We start from the raw sequence: 27492 nt of genomic DNA on the forward strand, positions 1-27492 counted from the left end.
TTTTTATGCTTCCTGGTACCACCCAATCTGAAACTGATAAAATATAAAAAAGGAGGAGGTCTAGAACTGGTATGATTGCTCAGTAACTGCTGAGTTAAAAAAAAAAAAGAGAGATTGCCTGTGAAACAGAAGACCAAAGGGATATCATTCCTTCACTATGCTTGGACAAATAAGACATAATTCATGCCTTCAACTGAGCTTTTGTCATGTGTATGATGCTAATCAGCATGTTTATGATGACCATGATGTTAGAATTTAAGTTTCTTTAGAGTTAAGAACTGCTTCATTTATAGTTCTCTTTATCTAAGATCGGTGCCTCACAGAGTGAAATTTAATGAATGATTTTTGTTCTGATTGATTTTTCATATTTTATTTTGAATTTAAATACCAAAAAAGTACATAGAAGAATACAAAAAAGATTCTATATGAAATTGTGAATCACAATTTTATTCTACTTGCTATTAGACTGATAGTTGATGTAGCAGTCAACAATACTGATGGCAACAACATGGATGAGGAAGACAGTAACTTACAGTGACCACAGTGACCAAAGACTTATCTAATTAAGTGACCCCTCTCACCAATCCAGGTTACCTCTGCTGAGAATTCCTTGTAGCTGCCACTTAGTGAAACACACTTCTACTCACCCTTCTGAACTTCACTAAGATTTATAGCTCACCATAGCCCTGGGCATGTCCCTCATGCTATCTTTATGCTATCCTCTTCTCCAGAAACTTGATCCGACTCTCTCTATCTATCAGAATACTCATCATCATCTTTGAGGTCTTTTTCATGACCTGGTTTGGGGGCAGGAAGGTTGGCAGTGAGTATGATTTCTTTCTTCTTAGAGTTTTAATATCTTGAACTATTTTTTTTTTTAGATTTTTCAAGGCAATGGGTTTAAGTGGCTTGCCCAAGGCCACGTGGCTAGGTAATTATTAAGTGTCTGAGGTCGGATTTGAGCCCAGGTACTCCTGACTTCAAGGCCAGTGCTCTGTTTACGCCACCTAGCCGCCCCTATCTTGAACTGTTTAGAACTATCTGGAACCTGCCAGATCTATCAATACTTATAGACAAGAAAAATAAAATACATTATCTGTACTATACAATATGACAATATTAGATATTTTGTTCATTGTCCATGCAATTAAAGAATCCTATTGAAAGTACCAATAAAGATAGGTACTGGGCATAGAGTCAGGAAAACTTATCTTCCCAAGTTTAAATCTGACCTCAAACACTTTTTAGCTGTGTGACCCTGGGTAAGACACTTTAACCCTGTTTGCCTCAGTTTCCTTGTCTGTAAAATAACCTAGAGAAAGAAATAAATGACATGAAGAGTCAGACATGACTGAAAACAATTGAACAGAGCTAGATATCATTTCCTTCAGGTGTTGCTCATCTCCTTTTTCAGGATTAGAAGCATGGAATAATCATAGTACTAAGAAAAATATACTTCTCTGTCTGGCTTTATGGTTACAAAACACCTTCCTCACACCATCCCTGTGAGATGAACAGTACAAGTAGCATTATCCTCATTTTACAGATATGGATAATATATTGGGTCCTAGGATATATAACTATTTTGTGGCAGTCAACTTGGAATTTAAAAAAAACTTTGGTTTATCAAATTTGTTGCAGTATTTCTTTAGTCCTAGCTATCTAATGTGCTTCAATGAGAAGAATGAAAAATTTGAAGTCAGAAGGTCAAGTCCTAATTAATTAGCTTGCAACTGTGAGCAAGTCAGTTAATTTCGCTAGACCTTGTTTTCCTCATATATAAAATGAAAGTATTAGACTAGATCTGGGGGTCCCTTCTGGCTCTGAATTTATGAATTAAGGAACTATAAACCAGGAATTCAGGAGACAGAAGATGAAGGGGAAATAGATAACAAAGAAATGACTATTTGCAGGTTCCACTATTTTGTTGCTTATCTGAAGTTCTTTTCCAAATCTTTCCATTGTCGAGAAGCAGGCCCACTTCAGAACTCTTGACCTGTGAAATTAAAGTGAAAAGGTCTCCTTTTTTGAGGTGGTAAGTCATCTGTTCACTAGAGGCAGCTGAGGATCTAGGAGAGACCTGGATTTGAATTCTACATGAGTCATATACTAGCTGAACCTTGGATAAGACATTTAATGCATTTAACCTCAGCTTCTCATTTGTAAAATAGGAATAATAATATCTTCCTCCTATAGTTGTGAGAATGAAATGTGCTTTGAAAAACTTGAAGCACTATATAAATGAGAGATAATAGTTATGTTAAGAGATAATTAGGGGGCAGCTAGGTGGCGTAGTGGATAGAGCACTGGCCTTGGAGTCAGGAGTACCTGAGTTCAAATCTGGCCTCAGACACTTAATAATTACCTAGTCGTGTGGCCTTGGGCAAGCCACTTAACCCCATTGCCTTGCAAAAACTAAAAAAAAAAACTAAAAAAAAAGAGAGATAATTAGGGGGAAGCTAGGTGGCTCAGTGGATAAAGCACCAGCCCTGGAGTCAGGAGTACCTAGGTTCAAATCTGGTCTCAGACATTTAATAATTACCTAGCTGTGTGGCCTTGGGCAAGCCACTTAACCCCATTTGCCTTACAAAAAAAAACTAAAAAAAAAATTTAAAAAAGAGATAATTGGCCATACAGTAGTATAGTGGTAGTAGTGATGGTGATTAGTAGTAGTAGTAGTAGGAGGAGGAGGAGGAGGAGGAGGAGGAGGAGGAGGAGGAGTGATAGCAGTGGTGGTAGTGATAGAAATGGTGGTAGTATTAGGAGTGGTAGTATTTAGAAATTCAAGAAAAGTAAACTTCAGATATTACATTCCTCTTTACATAGTATACTCAGTACTTTCTGATAGACCCTTTTTGTCTCCTTTACTCCATCTGGGAAATAAGGATAATAATCCTTGGCCTTTAGATCTAAGGCTTGAGGTTAGGTGAGATTATATTGTACTTTTATTAAAAGGATAAAAAGAGTAAACATGTTCAAAGGAATTTGCTACTGACCATATTATTCTTTCCAATATACACAATCATCCTATTCTTAAATGAACATATATAATCCTGGAGAAGTGTGTTTCAACCTTACCCTTAAAAAAAAGAGTACCTTGCACATATTGAAAAGCATGAATAATAAAAGTGAATACAAAATAAAAGAGTTTAGGTTAAGCTTTGTGTTTCATAGGATGAGAGAGATTTAGAAGAGTAAGAATCCTTGCAAGACTTTGAATGCAACTTCCTCAATTTATAGAAGAAATTGTGACTTGTGACTTGTCCAATGTCTCATAGCCTATCAGTGGAAGAGTCAAAAATTAAAACTGTTCTCCTGACTCCCTGTTAAGTATAAATGCTCTTTTCTCCCTAAATTATGGAGCTTCCTTTCAAAGGTTTTCTATTGGAAAACATGGTCAATATGAGACACAGTGTGATTCTGTGGTACTCAGGTGAATTCCTGAGTTTCCTTTCTAGCTTTTTTTTTTGACATCAGGCAAATGACTTTCCTTCTCTGGGCCTCAGTTTTCCCTGTTCTTGAAAGATATAGAAACAGCATTTGAGTCTTGGCCTATAGCTCCCTCCCAGCTCAGTGCTACATCTTACATGCAAAAATCTCTGGGAGGACTTGAGACTATGTGGAAAGAAATACCGAACACCCACCCCAGTGGACTAATACTCTTGTTATCTACCCTTTCACCATAACAGGATGGGAGTAGTGAGCAGCAAAAGATTGGCTAAGGAGAAAAGAAAGAGTTGGTGGAATTCTGAGAAGGAAGCTCCACTTGCCTTTCCAAATAAGCCTCCCCCACCTCTGCCTCCATCGGTGAGTGAAGCTTGGAAAGGAGGAAACAGTGATGAAGGAAGAACAACTTTCTCTAACTCTATGGTGATACTCATTGTGAATTTCTTCATAAGATCAAATATCTTTCTTCCTCTTTTTAGGGTTATCCCTAGAAGCAGATATATTTATATGTGAATAATATATGCATATATATGTGTATGTGTGTGAATGTATATATGATATATATATGGATCTTTGAAAGCATAGTGTAGAAATAAAAGGAGATATCTACTATACACACCAGCTACACATATATAAAAGTTTCATGATTGCTTTAGTGTGTTTTTTTCCCTCCATTGTGCCTTAATGTTTCTTCTGTACCTTAATAGACAGTCCTCATGAATTTCTATGATCAAAAAATTCATTTCCTGATATAGTAGAGAAACTTTGCACATTGAGCTAGGATGGTCTTCAGATGACAAACATACTACAAAAATATGTTCCATTCCTTTCTTAAAGTTTTTTAGCTTAGGAGGACCTGTTAGAGTCTGTACATAGGAGTTCTGAAGATCCTATATGAGCATGAGGATTAATGGTGAATCAATGCAGGAGATATAAATGTCAACTATTATTTTTGTTGTTTCTATTTCCTGTCTTTCATTTCCACACTTAGAGTATCATAGATTTAAACCTGGAAAGGATATCTAGTCTAACCTGCTCATTTTAGAAAACTGAGTCTCAGATAGACTACGTGATTTGCCTAAGGTCACAGAAGTAAATAAAGGTTAGAGAAAAGATTTGAATCCCGATCCTCCAACTATAGAATTCATTTCTTTCTACTGTACCATTGTTAGTGTCATTTATCTCTATGAAGTGTATTGCTTATTCCAGGATGTAAGTGAGATATATAGAGAATATCCTACACATAGTTAATAGACTTAACTACTTGCAGTTCCTCTCAGAACAAAACAAAATTCTGTCTCAAGACTCCTTTACATTGACTCTACCTCAAGCATGGAATGCACTCCCTTTACTCTTAGCTTCTGAGGGTTCCTGTAAGACAACCCAAATTCCAGCTTCTTTAGAAGTCTTCAGTGGATGTTCCCAGTGGCTGGTGCCCTCACATGTCAGATCACTGTCCATCTGCTTTAATATATCGTTTTTGTCCCTTGTTTATTTACATGTGATTTTACCAATTAGAATGTGAGGTCCTTGAGGGATGAAACTGTTTTTGCCTTTCTTTGTTCCTCATTGCTTAGCCCAGTGCCTGAAATCTAGTAAGCATCTAATAATTGCTTGTTCAAACTGCTGAACAGTGAATTAACCATTGGGTTTTTTGTGTCTGTCAAAGGTTGTCTTCAATCACCTTACTACACCAACCACAGCTATAAACCCTGATCAAGGTAAGAATCTTAGGTTCTGTAGTTTGGGCTGTTGAGTTACCCTGTTGCTTAATCCACTTTTTTTGACAGCATAAAAGATACCAACTTGAGCCTCATTGTTTGACTCACTCAAAATCACCTATATTTCCTAAGGTTCCTTTCATAACTCAGGTACTAGGGACTCAGTATAGATTTTCACTGTGGGATTTCTGATTTAAGAAGATTGCTGTTCTAAGGTCAAGGAAAACCAGTTCTCCAGGACTTTCTGAGCCTCATATGAGAGGATCAGAGTGGGTAATCCAGCTCCAACAGTAGGAAATTCATATTTCAGAGGGAAGTTGGGTTTCTCCAGAAGGAGCCATCTCACAGTAGACTAAGAGAGAGAACATTACTGAAAATCATAAATTAGATACCAAAAAGCATGGAGTTGACCAAATTACTGCCAGTCAAAATCAGAGACCAGACATGTCAGGTGCAGAAACATCTTAATGGGTCAAGTAACAGGATGACAACAAGGTGAAATTTAGAAGCAAAACTAGGAAGTTCAATGGATAGAGAGAGTCTTTGGACATAGCAAGGCCAATTCTGGAGCAGAGAACAAAGAAGGGAGCAAGAAGAGGCTACATCAAGAGGAACTCTACTGAGGTGCCTCCAGGGGTGAGAAAGGAAGCATGCCATTTGGTAGCTTCTTGTATATACAGATATATATATATATATATATATTTGGGGGGGGTGGAGCATAGCTTGGTGCTTGGCTGTAAATTTTTTCTGTTGAAAGAATGCAAGTTATTTTATTAACCTCTAAATTCACCCCCCGGGGGGGCAGCTAGGTGGTGCAATAGATAGAGCACCGACCCTGGAGTCAGGAGTACCTGAGTTCAAATCTGGCCTCAGACATTTAATAATCACCTAGCTGTGTGGCCTTGGGCAAGCCACTTAACCCCACTTGCCTTGCAAAAACCTAAAAAAAATTCATCCCCCCCTGGGAAAAACTCTAGTCACCCCACCTAGTTGCAGACTCTGCCTCATTATCAGAATGATTCTGAAAGAGTATTCCTGGAACCCAGTCCTGACCATGATTATCTATAAACCTTTTTCCTGATTTTTCTCATATCAGTTGACTCATTTTCTCTTTCTGCTATAGCTCCAGAAAACCTAAAGAGTTGCCATAATTTTTCTTTATTACAGAGGAACACTATGTGGTTGCCTTGTGGGATTATGAAGCTGTGAATGATCGGGACCTGAAGGTGGTGAGGGGAGAGAAGCTGCAAATCTTGATGAAGTATGTTTCCCAGAATTCCATTCCACACAAAGATTCTTCTCTTGGTCTTCCCTGCCTTTGCAGAGGGAGGGGGGAAGGGGGGATAGTCTTTCAATTTTGTTCAAATATTCTACCATTTTTCCTCCAGAGTCTTCTGGGGGGATTAGTTTCCATTCACTCATTTCTACCTTCTTATAGTTTGAATTTTCCCTTTGTTCCACACCCACTGTATGTGAGATTAAATAATCTGGATGTTATAGAGACAACATCCATGTTACCCTAAATTTAGCTCCAAAGTACTTTATTATTTCCCATTGCATTCCATTCCATACACTACAGGATTCATCTACCCTAGCATGCTTGTGCAAGTTTGGTGAGCTCCTGAGATAGCTCTCCCCCTATTCCCCATGGTTTTGCTCTAATTATCTAGAATCAGGTCAGAAGTTTCTGACACATATATTCATGAATGATTCCCTAAAAATGTGTCACAAACATGTCTGGTTTGTACAAAGTCTCTTTTGCTTTTTAAAACAATTTGACCTACAAATTAAAAGTAAAGGTGTAAAAGATCTCATGCTTCATTGCATGTCAATAAATCTTTTTCAAATTTTACTCTTTTTTGCCAATACAAAAAGTAATCAGGCAACTTTTATTGTAAGGCATAGGACCTAATATTTAGAACTAGAAGAAACTCATCTAATACAACTCCAGCATTTTACAAATGAGAAACTAGTCCACAATGGTCCAGTGATATACTCCAGATCATAGTGAGGGGCAGAGTAATGCAAATTTTGTTGTTGTCATTCAGTCTTGTCTAGCTCTGTGATCCCATTTGGGGTGTTGCCATTTCTTTCTCCAGCTCATTTCACAATTGAGGAATCTGAGACAAACAGGGTTAAGTGATTTGCCCAAGGTGACATAGCTAGCAAGTGTCTGAACCTCAATCTGAACTCATTAAGATGAGACTTTCTGACTCCAGGACCAGTGTTCTATCCATTACTCCCATATCCTGATTCCAAATTCAGCACTTTCCACTGTATTTTGCTGCTGGTGCTATTTCATATATGGATTCACCAGATTGATCATGTCACTTTAACTGAGTTTCTAAGAAGGAAAGTCAATACCACTTCACTGCATTTGAAACTTAGGATCATAGATCTAAACCAAGAAGGAACCTATGAGGTCAAGTCCAACCCTCTCATTTTACTAGTAAAGGAAGTAATTCCTTGAGAAGTAGTGTTGACCAAAGTCACATAGCTGGTGAATGGCAGAGTCATCCTCTAACTCAAATCTAGCACTCTTTCCACTGACTTACATTGTTTTCTTTTCATATCTTATTTTATTTTTTTGTTTTGGGGGGGGTTTGCAAGACAACGGGGTTAAGTGATTTATCCAAGGTCACACAGCGAGGTAATTATTAAGTGCCTGAGGCTGAATTTGAACTCAGATCTTCCTGATTCCAGGACCACCTAGCTACCCCTTTCATTTCTTATTCTGAAGACCAAACTACATCTAACCACTGTTCTAGAAGTTTGGCCTTCAACTCTTAATTTTGTGACTGAACAGTTCCTTTTTATGGGGCTGGCTAGCTCTGATTCTCAATTCTGTCCCATTCTCCCATCAGGATTAAGTTTTCCATGAATGTTGCACATCAGCAGGTGAGGAGACAAGTGCCAAGCATATATTTGTAATATGTATAGATATATATGTGTGTGTGTGTGTGTGTATGTGTGTGTGTGTGTGTGTATGTATTTAGTTTTTTCAAGGCAAATGTGGTTAAGTGGCTTGCCCAAGGCCGTACAGCTAGGTAATTATTAAGTGTCTGAGGCTGGATTTGAACTCAGGTACTCCTGACTCCAGGGCCAGTGCTCTATCCACTGCACCACCTAGCCGCCCCTGGACTCTTATTATATTTATGTTTTTCCTTTTTCCCCCTCTCAGAACTGGAGACTGGTGGTTGGCCAAATCACTTGTCACTGGAAGGGAAGGCTATGTTCCTAGCAACTTTGTTGCTCAAGTAGAGACTCTGGAAGTTGAAAAGTAGGTACATTTTAATTCTAATATTAACAAATAGTTTTACTTCTGGGGGAAAAGGATGCAGGATGGAAGAAGTGGGAACCATTGCTTGACTATTTGGATTTTGGATTTCTCTTTTGCCATCTTGATTGCAACAGTGCTTCACTGTGATCTTCAACAAGTAATCTTGCTCTGCCCAGTCAGAAAGAATGAGAATTGCCCCTGTCCCCTCCATTCCTGAATAGAGATAGCTCTTATAAAATTCAGGATAAAGCTTATGATGTGAGGCTATAGAATGGGCTGCCTGGTCATAGTTAAGCTTCCTTAGGGCTTCATAAGAGAGTTCCTCATTGAAATAGCTATTTCTGTGGAATTGGAACCCATATTCTCTGCCTAGAGAAGGAGTGGTTGTTGTTTTTCAGTTAAATCCAACTCTTTGTGACCCCATTTAGGGTTTTCTTGGCAAAGATCCTGGAGTGGTTTGCCATTTCCCTCTCCAGTTCATTTTACAGATAAAAAAAAAAAACGAGGCAAAAGTGACTTGCTCAAGATTATACAGCTAATCAGTGTCTGGGGCCAGATTCAAACTCAGGTCTTCCGCACTCTAGGCCCAGGATAGCTGCCCTTAGAGTAGTAGGATATAATAAATAGATGAACAGATTTAAGACCTGGCTTCCAGCTGGAGTCCTAAGTTCCTCTATTCAGCCTCTACTTAGTTCAAAATCCTACTGAATTGGTACTGTAGTCACTAGAATGTCTCTTTAGCACATTTGCAGATGTGAGAGAAGTCAGATCAACAACCAGCATATATTCTGTACTTACTTGTGCCAATTACAATATTAAATGCAGATGTTGGTAGAACTTTAAATCATGACAATAAGTGTTTGGTTTAATTAATTCAACAATCATTGAATATCTGACAAGTAATGTAGTAGGATTAGATAGCCTTGGCTTGAATCAAAAAGACCTATGTTTAAGTCAACCTTCTAGTTGCATGATCCTGGGCAAATACTTAAATTCTCAGTATCACAGACAACTCAAGGAACTCACAATCTACTAGAAGTATCTATACTTATGTTCTATCAACATATGTAAGTATTCACACTCACACACACAGAATCACACACAAATACACACTCCTAAGAGGGTAGGCACAAAACTAATCCCTGCTTTCGTGTGCCTCCAAGTTGACAAAGTTTCTTTACATGGACCATGTGTCTAAAATCAAGTTGTGACTATATTTTAGCTATTTTTAAGGACTGTGTTATTCCAGAAGACAGGAAAGTATTGTATATACTCATGAGTTGTGAATTTCCCCCCCCCCTTTGCCTTTGGGTATACAGGACAAGGCTGTGGGAGAAGCATTAAAGCAAGAGGTTCAATGAAAAAAAGATCATTAACAGGAGCTTTGGAAGGTTGGGCTACCATTTCATGGGTCCTCTCCTTCCCTTTCCTCTTTCCAGGTGGTTCTTCAAAACAATTAGCCGAAGAGATGCTGAGAGGAAACTCTTGGCCCCTATCAACAAGACTGGTGCATTCCTTATTAGAGAGAGTGAAACAAACAAAGGTAAGATAGATTTCTATACCCAATTGAGTGTGTATGTTATTCTCTCTACTGCAAAAGCTTTTTTTTGCCTCTCTTATGTGAAATAACTTATCTGTTCTACCTTTCCCCAGTTACACTCCTTTCTCTCCCATTAATTCCATCTTTTTGATATATTATACCTTCAAATTCAACTCCCTCTTGTTCTTTGTCTATATATGCTCCTTCTAACTGCCCTAATAAATGAGAAGATTAATTATGAGTTATCAGTATCGTCTTCCCATGATGAATATAAGCAGTACATCATTAAATCTCTCATGACTTGCCCTTCTCTATGCTTCATCTGAGTCTTGAACTTGAAAATCAAACTTTCTTTTCAGCTCTGGTCATTTCATTCAGAAAGTTTGAAAGTTCCCAATTTCATTGAATATCCACCTTTTCCTTCTTTTTGTTTTTTAGTTTTTGCAAGGCAATGGGGTTCACTGACTTGCCCAAGGTCACACAGCTAGGTAATATTAAGTATCTGTGATCACATTTGAACTCAGGTCCTCCTGACCCCAGGGCTGGTGCTCTATCCACTGCAACACCTAGCTGCCCTGAATATCCATCTTTTCCCTTAAAAGAATATGTTTAGTTTTGCTGGGTAGTTGCTTGTCATTAACAAATGCTTCTTGACTAACATAAGCATTCCCTGAATAGAGAGAGGTCACTGCATTTCCTTCTCCCTCAGTCCCTCAGGTAGAAGATGAGGAAGCCAGTTGGTAAGGGGAGGGAGGGTAAAGAAATGTAAATGTGGCTAAGAGTGAGACTACTGGGGATGGCTCGGGATTAGAATTACCTGGACTGGAGAGGACAGTGAGAAAGCCACATATTATTTTTACCTGCATTTAGCCAACAGACCAGTGGGGACAGTATCTTGAAAATCAGACATTGAAGTCTAAACAACCTCCTCCACACACATCTGGGGCAACCTTTTACAAGTAGTTGTGTACCATAATAGAAAGACCTGGATTCAAAGCCCAGCTCTGCCACTAGTTGTGTGACTGAGTAAGGGATCTACCCTCCCTGGGCCTCTGTTTCCTTCTCTATAAAAGGAGGTAAGTTCAACGATCTTGAATGTCCCTTCCAATTCTAAATCTATAATCCTAGGAATAAGTGCTCAGAAGATAAGGATATCAACACTTGGTAATTAGTCAGACAAGAAAATTTTGCTAGAGTTTTGACCAGCTAAGTTTTGAGGAATTGATGAAACTATAGACAGAGGGTCAGGTAAACAGGGAAAATATTTAGAAAACTCCACTAAGTAATTTAAAGGAAAACCAAGTTTCACTTTATTTACCTAATTTTCTTGAGTTAAAGTCTTATTTCTCTCATTTATGTGTTTCTTAATTGATTCTCCAGGTGCCTTTTCCCTGTCTGTGAAGGACACCACCTCTGCAGGGGATGTGATCAAACACTATAAGATCCGGTCTCTAGATGAAGGAGGATATTATATCTCTCCCAGGATTACTTTCCCTTCACTACAAGATTTGGTCCAATATTATTCTAGTAAGAGTTGTGCATTGAATTTGTTCTAGGAAAATCACTTATGTTTATGTAGAGAAATATATTAAGAAAAATTGGGCTTTATAATGGTGACTGTAGGTCCTAATCTGGGTACAAGAAAAATTGGATTCTAGTCCCAATTCTGATACTCACTAGCTCTCCCCTCTCTCTGGACTTAGCTGCATCTAATTCTACTCATCTGGTACAAGTCTGTCACAAATTACCTAAATGCAAGTAATTCTTAGAGAAAGAGAAATAAAAAGGTCAGTGATCCCCTTCCTACTGCATCCCAATAATTAAAAATTTGCCACAACTATTCATACTTAATAATTATAATCATAAAGGCAACAATCTACAGTCAACATTTTAAAAAGAAAGTTTAGGTTAAAGTTTTTTTATTTATTTAGAGGAAAAATAACTCTAAATATCAGTATTGCCTGAAGAATAATTTTCCCAGTATTATTATGTCAATGATGACCACAGCCAGAGAATGTGATACTACTCTTGGCTAGATAAATCAAAGGATACTCCTACTTCAAGTATGGTTACTACATAATTTTCCTAGAGTTCAAGAGTTTCCCATTAGAAACAAGTTGGACCTTTGATAGGGATGAAACAAAGGGTTTTAGACTGGATTTTAAATTTAGTCCTTTGAATATGATTAAGTACTGAGAAGTTTTACTTCATTGAGAAAATTCACGAAGGACTTCAGATAAAAATATTATTTATTAATATTTCCTTAAAGAAAGCATTGGGCTGAGGAGCCCTTAGTGTACTTCCACAGTTTTGTCATATTATCTGGGAAATGATGGAGTTGAATAGGATGATCTTTTGAGGTACTTCCCAGCTCTGACAGTTCATGATATGACATTAGTAGAAACATAGGCATCACTCAACTAGATAGAGTTATAATCTTTTTTATCCTAGTGCATGGATACCAAATAATGTTCTCCAGTCTCCATCCCCATTTTTCTCCTTGTTTTCCATAGAGGATCTATTCACAGTGACCTTACTTGAAGCCAGGGATACTTAACTTTTTATGCTTTTGAGTTTCTTGATAAAGCCAGATCTTAATGTAGTTAAGCCTATAGATCTCTCCTCAAAATATTTTTAAATGCAAAAGATTATAAAAGAAACCAATTATAATGAAATATAGTTTTCAACAAAACAAGTTCATGAACATTAGAAAAGAATTCCTGTGACTATCTTTTAAAATTTTGTGGGTACCTGTGCAAAGATAGACCCTTTACCTGCCCTCACTACTACTGCCCCAACTAGCCCACCTCCTGCCCCCATCATTACATTTCACCAAAGATGTCTTTTATACCACGTTTTGCTTACAAATCATTGCTGATAATATTTTGAGCACTTCCTTTCACCTACTAGTCAGTTCCTCTATGATCCTGTAACAATTATTTCACAATATCATTAATACATTTAACTGAATCTTGGTGTTATTTTTATGGGTATACTAGTAGATGTTTCGCAAGTAGCTCTTCAGTAGAAAAAAAGTATACATAGGGCATTTAATCCACATTATTAACATTTTTCTCCATCACTTTCTTAAATCTAAATAATCAACAAAGCAATAACTCAATAAGAGCTGACTCCAACATATCCCTTCAAAGTCCCTCTATAAAAATGATTAGACTGATTAACCTATTATAATAATTTCCATAGAATCGTCCATTTCCATGGAAATTACAAATTCAGAAAAGAATTTCCCTATTGCAATTAATGACATTAAGTGGCCATGTCTTCACCAATTCCAAAACTGCCACCTACAGGCTCATGATATGACAGCTTTTAAAGGAGCAAAATTTAAATCTAAATGCATTTATACTGATCTAATGCAGAGTGGAATAGTAGATAGAAGTCCATTCTTGGAGTCAGAATGACATTGATAATAATTTCTGGAACATATTTCCTAGGGGCAAGTCATCAACTTTCAATTTATGTTGAAGTTGCAGACTCTATCACATTCATTAGTAGCAAAAAGCTTTCTACACCTATAAAAATGCAAGAAAAAATTATATGATAAGTACCTACTATTTGAAAGATAAGATATTAGGCATTTTATTCAGATAAATAATAGAAGATACATAATAGCAGACAAATAATAGCAGAGGGAGAAATGTGGAAGAGGACAGCAAATACCAGTTCTCCCCTTCCTCTCATTTCTGTATCTTTCTGGAATGTTAATAGCAAAGATTAATAATACCAGAGAGTGGGGCAACTGGGATCTTCCAAATAGAAGGGAGAGGCATAGTTCTTTTGTTACCCCAGTAATGACCCATTCACATCTTTTTGTCACTATAACACAGAGAAAGGGGGCGGTTTATGCCAGAGGCTGACAATGCCCTGTGTGATTCTGGATCCTCAGACACACTGGGCCCAGGATGAATGGGAAGTACCTCGGCAGTCACTGAAACTGGTGAGAAAACTTGGTTCTGGACAGTTTGGAGAAGTCTGGATGGGTAAGTTCATGCTACTTAAGATCTCCCAGGGGGTACATATGGAGGGGGAAATAAAACAGACAGGGACAAAGGGTCTCTCTGGGGTGGAGGCAATTCCTTGCAAATACATGCTTTCTTTTGTTTCAAAACAACACTGAGGCAGGTAGGGCAGAATTTAGATTGAATTCTAAGCTCCTTAAAGTCAGGGACTGTCTTTTGCCTCCTTTTGTATCCCCAGCATAGTAGATACTTTTTAATTATCCCTATCTAATGAAGAGAAAACTGAGATACAGAGGAAAGTGAAATGACTAAAAAACTGTAGCAAGGATCTTGATCCCTAGTCTGGCACTTTCTCCTTTCAATTATGTGGAGACCTTCCTTCTGAACCTTTTTGGATAATCTCTATGCTGGTACTTTCTCCCTTGAATTATTGGAGATCTTGCTTCTGAACCTTTCTGGATGAATTCTACAGAAGAGGGCCTTTGTAACTTTGGAGCATCAGTGCTGGTGTTTAGCACATAAGTTCATAATAAATGTTTAATGAACCTCCTCCCCTCGTTGTACTTTAATTTTTTTTTTGCCTTCCATCAAAATATAAATTCCTTAAGGGCAGAGATTGCTCCTTCTTTGTATTTTTCTTTCTTTTTTTGCCTTTTATTTTTATTTACAATGCTTAACATAGTATCTAATCTATCTATAGAAAACACTTCAAATGTGATTTTGAGGGTGATAGATGGAGAATTAAATAGAATACCATCCCTGGAGTCAGGAGGATCTGAGTATCTGAGTTCAAATCTGGTCTCAGATACTCAGAAACCTTGGGCAAGTCATTTAACCCTGATTCTCTTTCCCTTCCTCCCTGCAAAAAAAAAAATACTTATTGGTTTGATCTGCAGGAATGATTGAATGAATAAATAAATGAATGAATTTAATAAATGTTTTTGATGGTTGATTGAATGACAACAAAATTCTTCTGGATTCCTGATTTTGAATCTGAAATGAATCATAGAATTTTAGAGTTTGACAGCAATTTAGGGACCATCTAGTCCAACCTATACCCAAAAATGAACTATACCACTGCATATGGCTTAAAGATTTCCATTGAGGGGCAGCCCACTGCCTCCCCTTTTGGTCAGCTCTAATTGTTAGCAAGTTTTTCCTAACATCAAGCTTAAATTTGTCTTCTTCCCAGTTTCTGTCTATTGCCTCTGATTCTGCCAACTGAGACCAAATGAAACAAGTCTAATCCCTTCTTCCATAAGACAAACTTTCAAATAATAACTTTTTGAATCTCAATTTACTCATATGTAAAATGAGATTGGTGAGTGACAGGATTAGAAACCAAGTCTTCTGATTCCTCCAAATGTTATAGTACCTCATTTTGCCTCATGGTGAAAGGGACTTGCTTCTAGATAGAAGATCTGTATCCTTAATGGATTCCTTAATCCTTCCCTTGGCACAGGTTATTATAAGAACAACATAAAGGTAGCCATCAAGACCCTGAAGGAGGGCAGCATGTCTCCTGAAGCCTTCCTTGCTGAGGCCAATCTGATGAAAACCCTCCAGCATGACAAACTGGTCCGTCTCTATGCAGTGGTAACCCAGGAACCCATCTATATTGTTACAGAATACATGGCTAAAGGTGATAAGGGATTGAGACTGGGTTTGGGAAGGGGAGAATGAGAACTGGTAAAAGTTTAGATTCACCGAGTATTTATTGAGTACTTGATAGGCAGATCTCTAAAAGACAAAACCTAAACAATGAGTTCAAGCACATGGTCAATATATGGCCTTTTTGGGTGATTAAAGGGGCAGAGGGAGAAGTAAGCTCTTCTTATGAAGGCTGCTCTTCCCATGAGTTTAGGAAGACAGTTTCTATAGCCCATTGATCCTCACAGGGAGAAGAGGAGATAGAAGAGAAAGAAGAGGAAAGGAAAAGAAGGAAAGGGATAGAAGGGAAGAAAAGGAGGAGAAAGAAAAGAGAGGAGGAGAAAGAGAGAATGAGAGAAGGTGGGGCCAGAAGTGGAAAGAACAGAAAAAGGAAAGAGGGCAAAAAAGGAAAGGAGAAAGAGGAAGGACAGAGAAAATGAGGGAAGAATGAAGAGGAGCAGGAAAAGGAGAGAAAGGGAAAAGGGAGAAATATGGGAAAAGAGGGGATAAGAGTAAAAGAAAGGAGAGAAAAGGAGGGATGGAGATGCAAGAGAGGGGATAGTAAATGGAAAAAGTAAAGAAAAGAGAAGGAAGGAGAGAGATGGGAAGAAGAAAAAATGAAACAGAAAGAAGCAAGATTTGAGAGGAAGGGGAAAAGGAGAGATGGGATGGGGGATGAGAAAAAAGAGGAAGGGGAGGAGAAAAGGGTAGAACTGATGGAAGAAGGGAGAAAAGAGGAGAGATGAACATTCTTGTCTTCATGGTATCCATGCTCCAGGGATGCTGCTTTCCCCACTATTCCTCATGGGCCATCAGCATGCCATGAATTCTATTCTGAAATAATCCTGTCCTTAGAATGGAATGGTCCAGATTAGGAGAATCCAAGCAAGAAAAGAAGATTAACAAAAGAGAATTATTTTAATACTTAATTTCATGAGTTAGCCTACTTTTAAGCAAATCTTAAGAGTAAAAAGAACTTCTTTAGGCATAAAACATATGGCCAGGATATTTTGGGAATCTACACTGATTATTACCTGACAAACTACTCTCTCTTTGCCCTGAGTGACCTGTTAGAGTTTGTCTGGTTTACTAACAGGAACAGCTTGTTCTGGGAGAATCTAGTCAAATAAAGTTGAGAAATTCATTTTTCTGAAAAATGTTTTAATTTCTTTCTTATTAGGGTGCTTATTGGATTTCCTAAAGTCAGAAGAAGGTTGCCAGCTGCCATTATCAAGACTGATTGACATAATGGCCCAGGTGTGTGAACCAGAGATAACCAGTAACAATAACAGTGACTATTTCCTCAGTGCTTACCATTCTCAGAATACTTTAACACACATCCATCCTCTCATTCTTTAAAATAGTGTTTTATTTTTTTCCAATTATAGGTAATGATATTTTTGACATCCATTTAAAAAAAAATTGAGTTCTAAATTTTTCTTCCTCCTTTTCCACCTCCCTCCCTAAAACAGTAAGCAATTTAAGTTATATAAAACATGCTCTCATTTGATCTTGATCTCAGAAAAGATAAATAATCTTTCACAAAGAGCCCTTTGTTAGATCCAATGCTGAATCCTTTACCTTAAAGTTACATTCAATTGGGGTGGCTAGGTGGCCTAGCAGATAAAGCACCGGCCTTGGAGTCAGGAGTACCTGGGTTCAAATCTGGTCTCAGATACTTAATAATTACCTAGCCATGTGGCCTTGGGCAAGCCACTTAACCCCATTTGCCTTGCAAAAACCTAAAAAAAAAAGTTACATTCAATGGAGACAAAAATCTGAGACTTCAAAGATTGACATTGACTCAGTAGAGGTGGCCTTGGACTGAATATCTTGAGCATTAGAGAGATTTGTATTAATGAACAAGAGTACACCTGCTGGCATTGTATTCTTGGAGTAGTATGCTGATGAGTATCAATCAATCTGTCAACAAGCCTCTGTTAATGGTCTACTATGTATCAGGAAAATGTGCTGGATACTAAGGATACAAAAATGAACAGGAAATAATTTCTACCCCCAAGGAGCTTATATTTTGCTAGGGGTTCACATATAAACAAAATAAACACAATATTGGATTGATGAGAATCAGGATATTAACATCTAAAGAAACCTAAAAGGTAACATTTGAACTGGGTCTTTAAGGAATTTAGGGGTTCCCTGAAGTAGAGGTCAGGAAGGAAACAAGTCCAGGCAGGGTCAGAGGAAAGAAATTGAATTTTACATATAAGAAACAGTACCTGAGGGTGAGTCAAATCAATCATTCTTCATGCAGGATATGACCTTCTGCTATCTCTTATCATTGGAATATATCCTTGTAGGAATATCTATTGTTTCCTTCAAATTGCCCAAATATCACTTCTTACATGAAGCTTTTCTTGTTTTCTTCAACTGTGCATTTTTTTGAGTACATTTTGCTTGCATATATTTAGGTACACGTTGTCTCTTTGCTAAGGTATATTCTTGAAATCAGAGATGATTTCATTTTTCTTATCTCCAACTCTTAGCAAGTGCCTAACACATAGTAGGTATTTAATGAGTACTTATTGATTAATGAAGTAATGCTAATCAGTTTGGAAGAGTCAGCTGGAGTTAGATTGGGAAGAGTTTTCAATGCCTAACAGAAGAGATTATATTTTAATCTAAAGACAATGGGGAGCCACAGTATCTTCTTGATCAGAAGAGCAACACGATTGGAACTATGCATTTAACATTTTGTGTTAAATAGCTTCTTTATATGTTAAATCTTCCTCAATGAGTCTGTAATCTAATCAAGGCAGTCATTTTCTTTACCAATGTCTCACAAGCACCTCTAAACCTCTTATTCTATGTAACTACTCTCCTTATACTCCAGAAGAGGACTGATCCTCCCAATATGCTTAAAGACATATTATACTGCAACACTATCCATCTATTATCCTTTTTAGCTTCTTCACTCACATCTTTTCCCAGTACCTTTCTTACCCAGCTTTTTGTCCCATCCTAAATCTTTCTGAAAACATCTTTAGTGATTATCTACCAAGAAGTTCTTTACTGGTAATATGCCTCCCTCAGTTTGTACCTCTATAAGATAGGTGCTGTGATTACTAGGTCTCTGATTTCCTTGGAATAGAGAGCTCCTGGGGGGGGGGGGGGGGGGGGGGAACTCGTTCTATCAAAACAGGTCAGCAACCTATTCTGCAATATGTAGTCTCAGAGACTGCCTGGGGAACTATGTGGGCTATGTTACTTTTCCAGAGCTACACAGCAGCATACGTCAAATGTGAACCTGGCTCTTTCTGAACTGGAGGCCTGGTTTATGACATTTCTTAAAAATGAAAAAGTTATTCAATTTCCAAGAATCCTAATAGTGATTTAGTGTTGGGGACTCTCAAAACATATGAGCAGAAATGAATTTCAACAGCCTTGAAGCATTCAGACTCCATCCTCAGAAACTAATCCAGCTTTCAATATCTTTATATAAATTTGAAGAGATCAAGTCCACTTTGCCCTAGGCAATGTAATACCAAAGTTAATGGAAATAGAACTTAATGTTCTTTGAAATCTTATTCAGAATTTACCTATCCCAGGAATGGGAAAAGAGATTAGGAGAGGAAAACTTATTTAATGGGGCTCAAAGGAAGCTTGACAGACCAAATCACCTCCCTGTCAATGGCAGGAAAATATATTCGACAGCTTTGAAGTGTGGGTGTTTGGTCTGTGGTCAACCCTCTGATACATAAAAACACAGTCACATTCATTTATGGAAGGGAAACCAACCCCCTTTCATCTCCCCCACCCCCAACTTACCGCATGACCTCCACCCCCAGTTTCATGGCATGGAATATTATCTATTATTAGTGATAGGACAGGAACTGATGTCATGTCTTCTCTTTTTTCCACTGAAGTGAGCACAGCTATACAGAGTGGAGTTATAGCTGATAAAACTAATTTCAGAAAATTAATGCTAGGATTAAGCTTGTCCAAACCACATTCTATCTTTTGGAAAATTGTGGGGTCACCCTACAGGCAAAAAGCATGAAAATACTCACATTCAAGACCAGGAAGTGATTGTAGGCATAGGGTTCAATACATATGATGGTCAACATAACTGTTGAATGAATAAATAAAATGATTGCACAGGAAACAAATAAGAAAAAAAAACCTTCAACAAATTTATTGAATGGAATAATCTCCATCAGTGATCATGACTAAAGAGTCTAATCCTGGTTTATTGTTGCAACAAGTTTGATAGTGACTTGCCTTTTTACTTCCTTCAGTTTTTCCAACAAGTAATTTCCTATGTGAAATAGAAAGAAAGTCTAACATTCTGAGAATTAAAAAGGACTCCAATGATCATCTAAGGCAACCTAGAACACTAGATTAAAAGACACTATCAGACTGGGTCACAATTTAGAGATTTTTAACCACCTGTGATGTGTTGTACAAATTACTTCCTTCCTCTGAACCTCAGTTTCCATATCAGTAAAACAATGGATCTAGACTAAATTATCTCCAAGATGACTATCACTATCACAAAGATTATCACTTAATTGTCAGATTCAATAGTTTTTCCCACTATCCTCATCATTTTCAACCTCTCTATACCATTTGACATTATTGAAGTTCATCTCTTCAATACATTGTCCTCAAAATATGACCCAAATGAATGCAGCAACTATTAATTTGTAAGACCTACTATGATCAAGGTTCTATGCTCAGGGATGAGGGAGAGAAAATGATGAATTACAGTTTCTGACCTCAAGGAACTTATATACTAATAGGGCACATAAGATAAATATGAAAAAAAAATCCCCCATCTCCATAAAATGCTCTAAGGGCATTTAACCACTATAACCACAATTAATTTGTACTGTCTTTGTAAGTGATAAAGTTTCAAGAGTGCTGGTAACACTTGAATTCCTTCAGAAATAACTAAGGCAGCACCTGGGTAGGAAAATTAGGTGATAAGGACTGGATCAATGATTTCATTGGTATAGAGGACTCTCAGGGAAGGAAATTGCCTCTACCTATTCTATGGGCACCTTTGGCAGCACTTTCTCTATTCCATACAAGAAAGTAGTTGGGAGTGCTGAGAGAGTAAGAATTTGCCAAGGACTATACTGCCAGTACTTTTTTAGAAGAATGACTAGATTACATGGCTGCCTAACTCACCAACTCACCATCCATTAAGCTAAATACTTAGATTAGTCAAAAAGTTCTCAATATGGAGTGCTTTCCTGCTCAAGGGCCATGCTCCAAACTGCTTGAGTTCTTCTAAGACTATGCCTATACGTTCTGGTCAAAATATATATAAGGACAAGAATAAGCATGTTTTGTAGTCCCAATTTTGGAAGCTTGGTAAACAGAAAAGAAAAAGTGCCACCCTGGTTTTCATTCTTCCCCTTCACTTTTAAAAAAGATAAAAATGCCCAACTTTGTCTTCTATGTTCATATTCTCTCTCCCTCCCTCCCCAATACCCCCCTTACTTCCCTCTGTCTGTCTCTATCTCTTTTTCTCTTCAACTTCTCCATTCTTTTCTCCTCTTTTTCCCCTGAAAGCCCCAGATGGAAAATTTAGAGAAAAAGATGAGAGGAGGAAAGAGATGGAATAAAGTTCCAAAGAGATGTACATATAGAACCTGAACTATTACTTTGCTTCTTCATTGAAGTACATAGTTGATTCTGAGTTCTCACAGGAAGAGTCTTATTTCTCAATTGTGTTCACATTATATAACTTTTAAAATGGTATTTATTTATTAGGATGATGAAGGAAATGAATGTTAGTTTTTAGAAGTTTTATTGATGCTTCTTGTTTTCTCTACCAGTTATTTCTCTATTAATAGTTAATAAGCATTTATTAACATACTTTGTGCCAGATGCTTGAACCCTTTGTTTTAACAGAATAACAATTATGAAATCTATCACAACCAGCAACAAACTTATCTGTGACATGTACAATATTCCACCTCCATATTCTATTTCAATGTTTTATCCTCTGTTCTCTGAGACCAAAATTTTGGCAAAACTACTTGGAAAAATATAAGCTGTCTAAAACTGATGCTGAGGAAAGAAATCATATATCTATGCTTTTATGTAAGAAAAAGATAAGTCACTTTGTAGTGTTAAGAATTACTTTTATAAAAAATATATAATGTGCTAATCAGGTTGCTCAATCATTCTCACTTGCTCCTTGCCCTAATATTGTATCAGTATCCAGGTGGATGTTCCTTTTCCACCCTAGGAAGTAGTCTCATAGAATCTTTGGTTCTATCATGTTTTTGTTTGCTAAGTCCTCAGTTAAAATACTTCAGTACTAGATCTATCTCTATCTCTTTCTTTTGTCTGAGAATATTTTCCTGCTTTGTTGCTTCTTCCCAACATTATTGTTAATAAATACAACCCCCAGTGACAACAGGTAATAATTGCCATCATGTATGAAGACAAACTAAAAATTATAAACAAAGAAATATAAACAAACATCTTTCTCCTCCAGAAAAAAAGGGAAAGCTTTCAACCTATTATTAAGATTTAAGCTGTGGGGCAGCAGGACAGAAGGGAGATGTGACAATGTGGACAGCAGAGGTCCTTTTCTATCATTTCCATTCATGTTACTGGATTCTAGAGTCCTGATGCCTTTCTTTGTAGTGCCTGACTCTGTGATTCTGATCTCACATCTCTTTGTAACTTCTTATAGTTCCCCCTTTCTGTAGCTCCTGAAAGGGAGGGAAAAAAGCTTCTAAAATATTTTTATGTCAAAGGATTGGTTGGGGTGGCTACATGGCCCAGTGGATAAAGCACTGGCCCTGGAGTCAGGAGTACCTGTGTTCAAATCCGGCCTCAAACACTTAATAATTACCTAGCTGTGTGGCCTTGGGCAAGCCACTTAACCCCATTTGCCTTGCAAAAACCTAAAAAAAAAGGATTGGTGCTTAGCACTGCCTCAAATAATGTTAAATTTTAAATTGGCCATAATGAGCAACTGATTTTAATTTGCCCAAAGTATTATTTCAAATCTGGAAGAATCATCTTAAAGAAGATGAAAACTAAAAGTGATTAAGTTTTTATTCACTACTGACATGCAATGTATGTTAAAAAATGGAAATCTATACTCTTCTGTGTAGTACAAACATTGATTTATGCAAGATTTCTGATGTATAGGTAACCTTCGTTAGATAAAACTTGTTTTGTAGCATAACCAAATTTCTATGTAAGCTATCTGAAACTCAGAACATATTTTTTAATAGAAATAGGTAGTTATTGGTATCCAAAATAAAAACACACCATAAACATCCCCAAGGCAAGCACTTAAGAGGGGGCAGAGAGACCTCAGACATTGGGAAATGCTCTGTGGTAAAAATGAGTCCTCAGCTTGCAAAGAATTGAAGAATAAAATGGATGGTAAAGGCAAATGGGTAATGGAAAAATAATATTTTTTTCAAGAATTTGGACAGTGAAGGAGAAGAGTAGATGAAAAATAAGAAACAGTTTTAATTTGTTCACCTCTGCACTCCAAATGCTTCTCTATCTTTGCCTTCCTTCTATCTCAGAACCAGGAATGGAAAAGAAATATTTCTCTTTCTTATCAAGGTTGATGCCTCAATCTGTGTCCATTATTTCTGTCCCATCAAGCAGCTATCCCCTCTCTCCCATATATCTTCAATCTCTCATTTACTGATTCATTCCTTTTTACCTAAAAATATGGTCAATCCTTCCCAGTTCTTAAAAAGTTCCTATCTTTGACTTTCCCATTTCACTCAGCTACCTTTTTACTTCTCTCTTCTCTTCCACTGTCCAAATTCTTGAAAAAGCACTTGATGTTTCTCCTACCCATTTTATTCTTTACTATATTAAATGCTGAACATATAAGGAAAGAAAAAAACAATTCCTCAAGGAGTTCATAATCTAAAGTGGAAAGAATATGCAAACAACTATGTACAAGCAGATATACAGGATAAATCAGAGAAAAATCAATAGATGAAGGTACTAGCATTAAGGGGAATCGGGAAAGACTTTTTTTTTTTAGGGTTTGTTTTTTTTTTGCAAGGCACATGGGGTTAAGTGGCTTGCCCAAGGCCACACAGCCAGGCAATTATTAAGTGTCTGAGACCAGATTTGAACCCAGGCACTCCTGACTCCAGGGCCGGTGTTTTATCCACTACGCCACCTAGCCACCCCAGGAAAGACTTTCTTGAAGGTGGATTTTTATCTGGGACTTAAAGGAAGTAAAATGTGATGAATATTTGATAACTGAGGAATCAAAGGTTTGAACATCCAAGAATAGCAATTTATTAACCAGGGTGTGTTAATTACATAACAAATCAAGACCAGGCCTCTTCAGCTTGGGCACTGGACCCTAAATACAACAGGAGATTTTTATGCATTAAAAACAATTAACTAGGGGCAGCTAGGTGGGTCAGTGGATAGAGCACTGGCCCTGGAGTCAGGAGTGCCTGGGTTCAAATCTGGTCTCAGACACTTAATAATTGCCTGGCTGTGTGGCCTTGGGCAGGCCACTTAACCCCATTTGCCTTGCAAAAACCTAAAAAAAAAGAACAATTAACTAAACAAAACCAATTAATTAATAGAAAACAATCAGGTTATACAATTAGGTAATCTAAGTTCTAATTAGAGGAAAGATTAGGGGCTTTCCAAGTTTGAAATGGGTTTGCAAACATCAGTTCCCTGAAGTCAGAAAAAGCTCATTCCCCCCAGTTTTCTGTATTCACTCAAAGGAACATGGAAACAATTATTGATTAACAGGTACAGGGTTGGGGCAGCTAGGTGGCACAGTGGATAGAGCACTGGCCCTGGAGTCAGGAGTACCTGAGTTCAAATCTGGCCTCAGACACTTAATAATTACCTAGCTGTGTGGTCTTGGGCAAGTCACTTAACCCCATTGCCTTGCAAAAAAAAAAAACTCAACCAAAAACAGGATCAGTTTGCAGATAAGACATATGGGTTGTTTGAGATTTTTAATAATGACAAAACTGTTTGTATCAATCTTTGGATCTGACTGAGTTTCTGATTAGTGCAACCTGGGTCTGTAGTTGAGAATCTCTGAGAAGCAGGTTAGAGGTGGTCCAGCTTCCCAGTCACACAGTATAATAAAATTTCCTCATAATCTCCATAATTGAATATAGGTTTCACACAAGACAGGAAGTCATCTAGACTCATAACTGAATAGAAAAGGAACTGAGCTAGATCCAGAATTGAGTCACAAGATGAAGTCAGTGCTGTTCATTCAATTCACACATAAGGAAGTTAGGAAGGAGACTATTATCAGGCATAGGGAACTTCCAGTGAAAATGCCCAACATTTTGAGATGGAGTCAGTCAACAAATGTTTATTAAGCACCTACTGTGTCCATGGACTGCAGTGTCTTCTGCAAGAAACAAGAAGAAAGGAGGCCAATGTCCCTAGATTGCAGAGTACATGCTGAAGGGGAAGGGGTGGGATATAGTGAAGAAGAAGGTATAAGAAGACTAAAAAGTTAGGATGGGACCAGGTCATAAAGAACCACCAAGGATTTTAAATATCACAACTGTGCTTTAGGAAGATTATTTGACCAAGAAGTAGAGTGTCCCTGCAGTGGGAAGATACAGGTTACAGGGAGATCAACCAAGAGGTTATTATAATAGTTTAGGCATGAGATGATGAGGGCTTGTATCAGGCTTGGTGGCAGTGTCAGAGGAGAAAAGAAGGTGATTATAAGAATGTTACAAGGGTAAAAATCTACAAGATTTGACAACAGATTGGATATGGGGATGAAAGATAAAGAGGAGTTAAGAGGTAAGTCTAGGTGAGTTGGAGGATGGTGGTATTCTCAGTATACAAGAGGTCATTCCTAAAGTGAATGTGTTTAAGTAAGGTGCTGTTCATATTCCCAGTCCCTCCTCAAATCTTCAAAAAGCCTTTGAAGGATGAAAATATCAAACTATTATAAAAGTCTTAGCAAACCATTGCCTGTAGGTTGACTGCCATTTAAATCTCGTGATACATCTGCCAGAGAAGTTACTATAAAGCTGGTATTAAATAGTGGTAACAATATGATATTTTGAGTCAGGAAGATCTGGGTTTGAATCCTGCCTCAGATACTGACCTCAATTTCCACTTCTGTAAAGAGAGGAGAATAATAGTACTAGCCTTACAGACCTTAAAGAACTATATAAATGTTAACCATTTATTAAAATGAGGTAGTAGAATCCAGAAACTTTGATCATTCTTGTTGCAAGACCTTTCATTGATGCTGGAAGAATTAATTTTTATCAGAAAGTCAGTGAACCATAAGAAAAACATACTGTGAACACTGAGTGTATATGGTGGGGGGGAGGAAGAGAAAGATAGGGAGGGTGAAAGACAGAGAGAGGGACAGAGATAAAGAAAGAGTACAACAAAGACATACAGAAATGGAGAGAGATAGGCAGAGAGAGACAGAGAGGGACAGATAGAGACAGACATAGAAAAAGGTCAAGAGAAAGAGAGGGGAAGAAAGAGAAATAGAGACACGCAGAGAGAAACAAAGACTCAAAGGAAGACTAAGAGATAGGAAAAGAGACAGATAGAGACAGAGAGAGCAGGAGAGAGTTGAGACTTCTATCTAAGGAAAGGAATGAAGATAGAAAATTCCTTCCAGATTCCCTTGTAGGTGAGATTCAGAGATAGGGGATGGTTTGATCCACTGGTGTATATGGCAGATGGAGGGACTTAGAGCTAACAATGTACTGTTCTGTTCTCTTAGATTGCAGAAGGAATGGCTTACATCGAGCAAAGAAATTCAATTCACCGAGACTTGAGGGCAGCCAACGTCCTGGTGTCTGAAAGTCTGTGCTGCAAGATTGCTGACTTTGGCTTAGCCAGGATTGTAGATAGTGAATACACGGCCCATGAAGGTGAGCTGAACTAATTTCTCCATAGGCTTCAATGTACAAAGAAGACATACAAAACAACCTTGTGGAGAATGCTAAATTGCCTCTGTCTACCATTTCTTCCCAGTACTTCCTATCCATATCCACTGTTTCTCTAGGACACTTCATGATAAAAGATAAAGACAGAGATAACTCTGCCCTGGCCTCATTCTGATATATATTTAGGAGAAGGGTAGGGTGGTGAGTAGGCTTATTCAGCCACATCTTTTTACCTCACCCTCACCTTAACATTGATTGATTGCTTAGATAGACTTCCAGGTTTGAATACATAAGCAACTAGGTAGCAAAATGGATACAGTAAATGTCCTGGAGTCAGGAAAACCTAAGTTCAAATCCAGTCTCAGATAACTACTAGGTGAAGAACCCTGGGACAGTCACTTAACCCTTCTTTCCTCATCTGTAAAATAAATTGGAGAAGGAAATGTCAAAACACTCTAATATCTTTTGCTGAGAAAACCCCACAAAAACTCACAAAGAGTCAGATACAACTGAACAACAAAAGTGTAAATACTCTTTTTGATTTGAGAAGTTATATCAAAGGATCTGTAATTCTCTGTTAGTCAGCTGATCACTAAGTTTTCAATTGCTTTTAAAAAAACACACAAAACTCCTAACCTCAGCAAGAAACAATATACTGGAAAACCATCTCAGTGTTAGCTTTATCTCCTTCCTCAATTGCCTCCCCTCAATGTCATTCCCAAGAAGTATACCAGAACTATCAGAGGCATACAGTTAACTCAAGAGTTTATAAACACAAAATGAACATTTTTTTAAAAAATTCAAACAACAAACAACTAAACAACTGCTCTAAAACTCCTCACACACAATTAGCCCCAAAAACTTTAGACCCTATACCTCTATAGACCAGAGTTCTTTCTAGACCCCTTTCTTTGTAGTAGTTACCTTTGACTAAGCTTCCATATCCTGGCAATATGTGACTTGTCAGGGCTTCCTGTTATCTAGGTCTATG

General features: G+C 37.6%; 1 protein-coding gene across 2 annotated transcripts in view; it reads left to right on the forward strand.

The window, feature by feature from the left end:
* The window catches only part of BLK (BLK proto-oncogene, Src family tyrosine kinase), a 159851-nt gene that overhangs the window by 121820 nt on the left and 10539 nt on the right, over positions 1 to 27492 (forward strand). For both annotated transcript variants that reach the window (XM_074209508.1, XM_074209509.1), the window contains exons 2-11: positions 3690 to 3807; positions 5117 to 5168; positions 6336 to 6429; positions 8350 to 8448; positions 9888 to 9991; positions 11369 to 11515; positions 13837 to 13989; positions 15431 to 15610; positions 16799 to 16875; positions 26336 to 26486. In XM_074209508.1, the coding sequence (XP_074065609.1) occupies positions 3691 to 3807; positions 5117 to 5168; positions 6336 to 6429; positions 8350 to 8448; positions 9888 to 9991; positions 11369 to 11515; positions 13837 to 13989; positions 15431 to 15610; positions 16799 to 16875; positions 26336 to 26486 (1174 nt within the window). In that variant the 5' untranslated portion in view covers position 3690. The remainder of the gene's footprint in view (positions 1 to 3689; positions 3808 to 5116; positions 5169 to 6335; positions 6430 to 8349; positions 8449 to 9887; positions 9992 to 11368; positions 11516 to 13836; positions 13990 to 15430; positions 15611 to 16798; positions 16876 to 26335; positions 26487 to 27492) is intronic.

Source organism: Macrotis lagotis, chromosome 1 (genome assembly GCF_037893015.1).
Source record: "Macrotis lagotis isolate mMagLag1 chromosome 1, bilby.v1.9.chrom.fasta, whole genome shotgun sequence".
Classification (NCBI taxonomy): domain Eukaryota; kingdom Metazoa; phylum Chordata; class Mammalia; order Peramelemorphia; family Peramelidae; genus Macrotis; species Macrotis lagotis.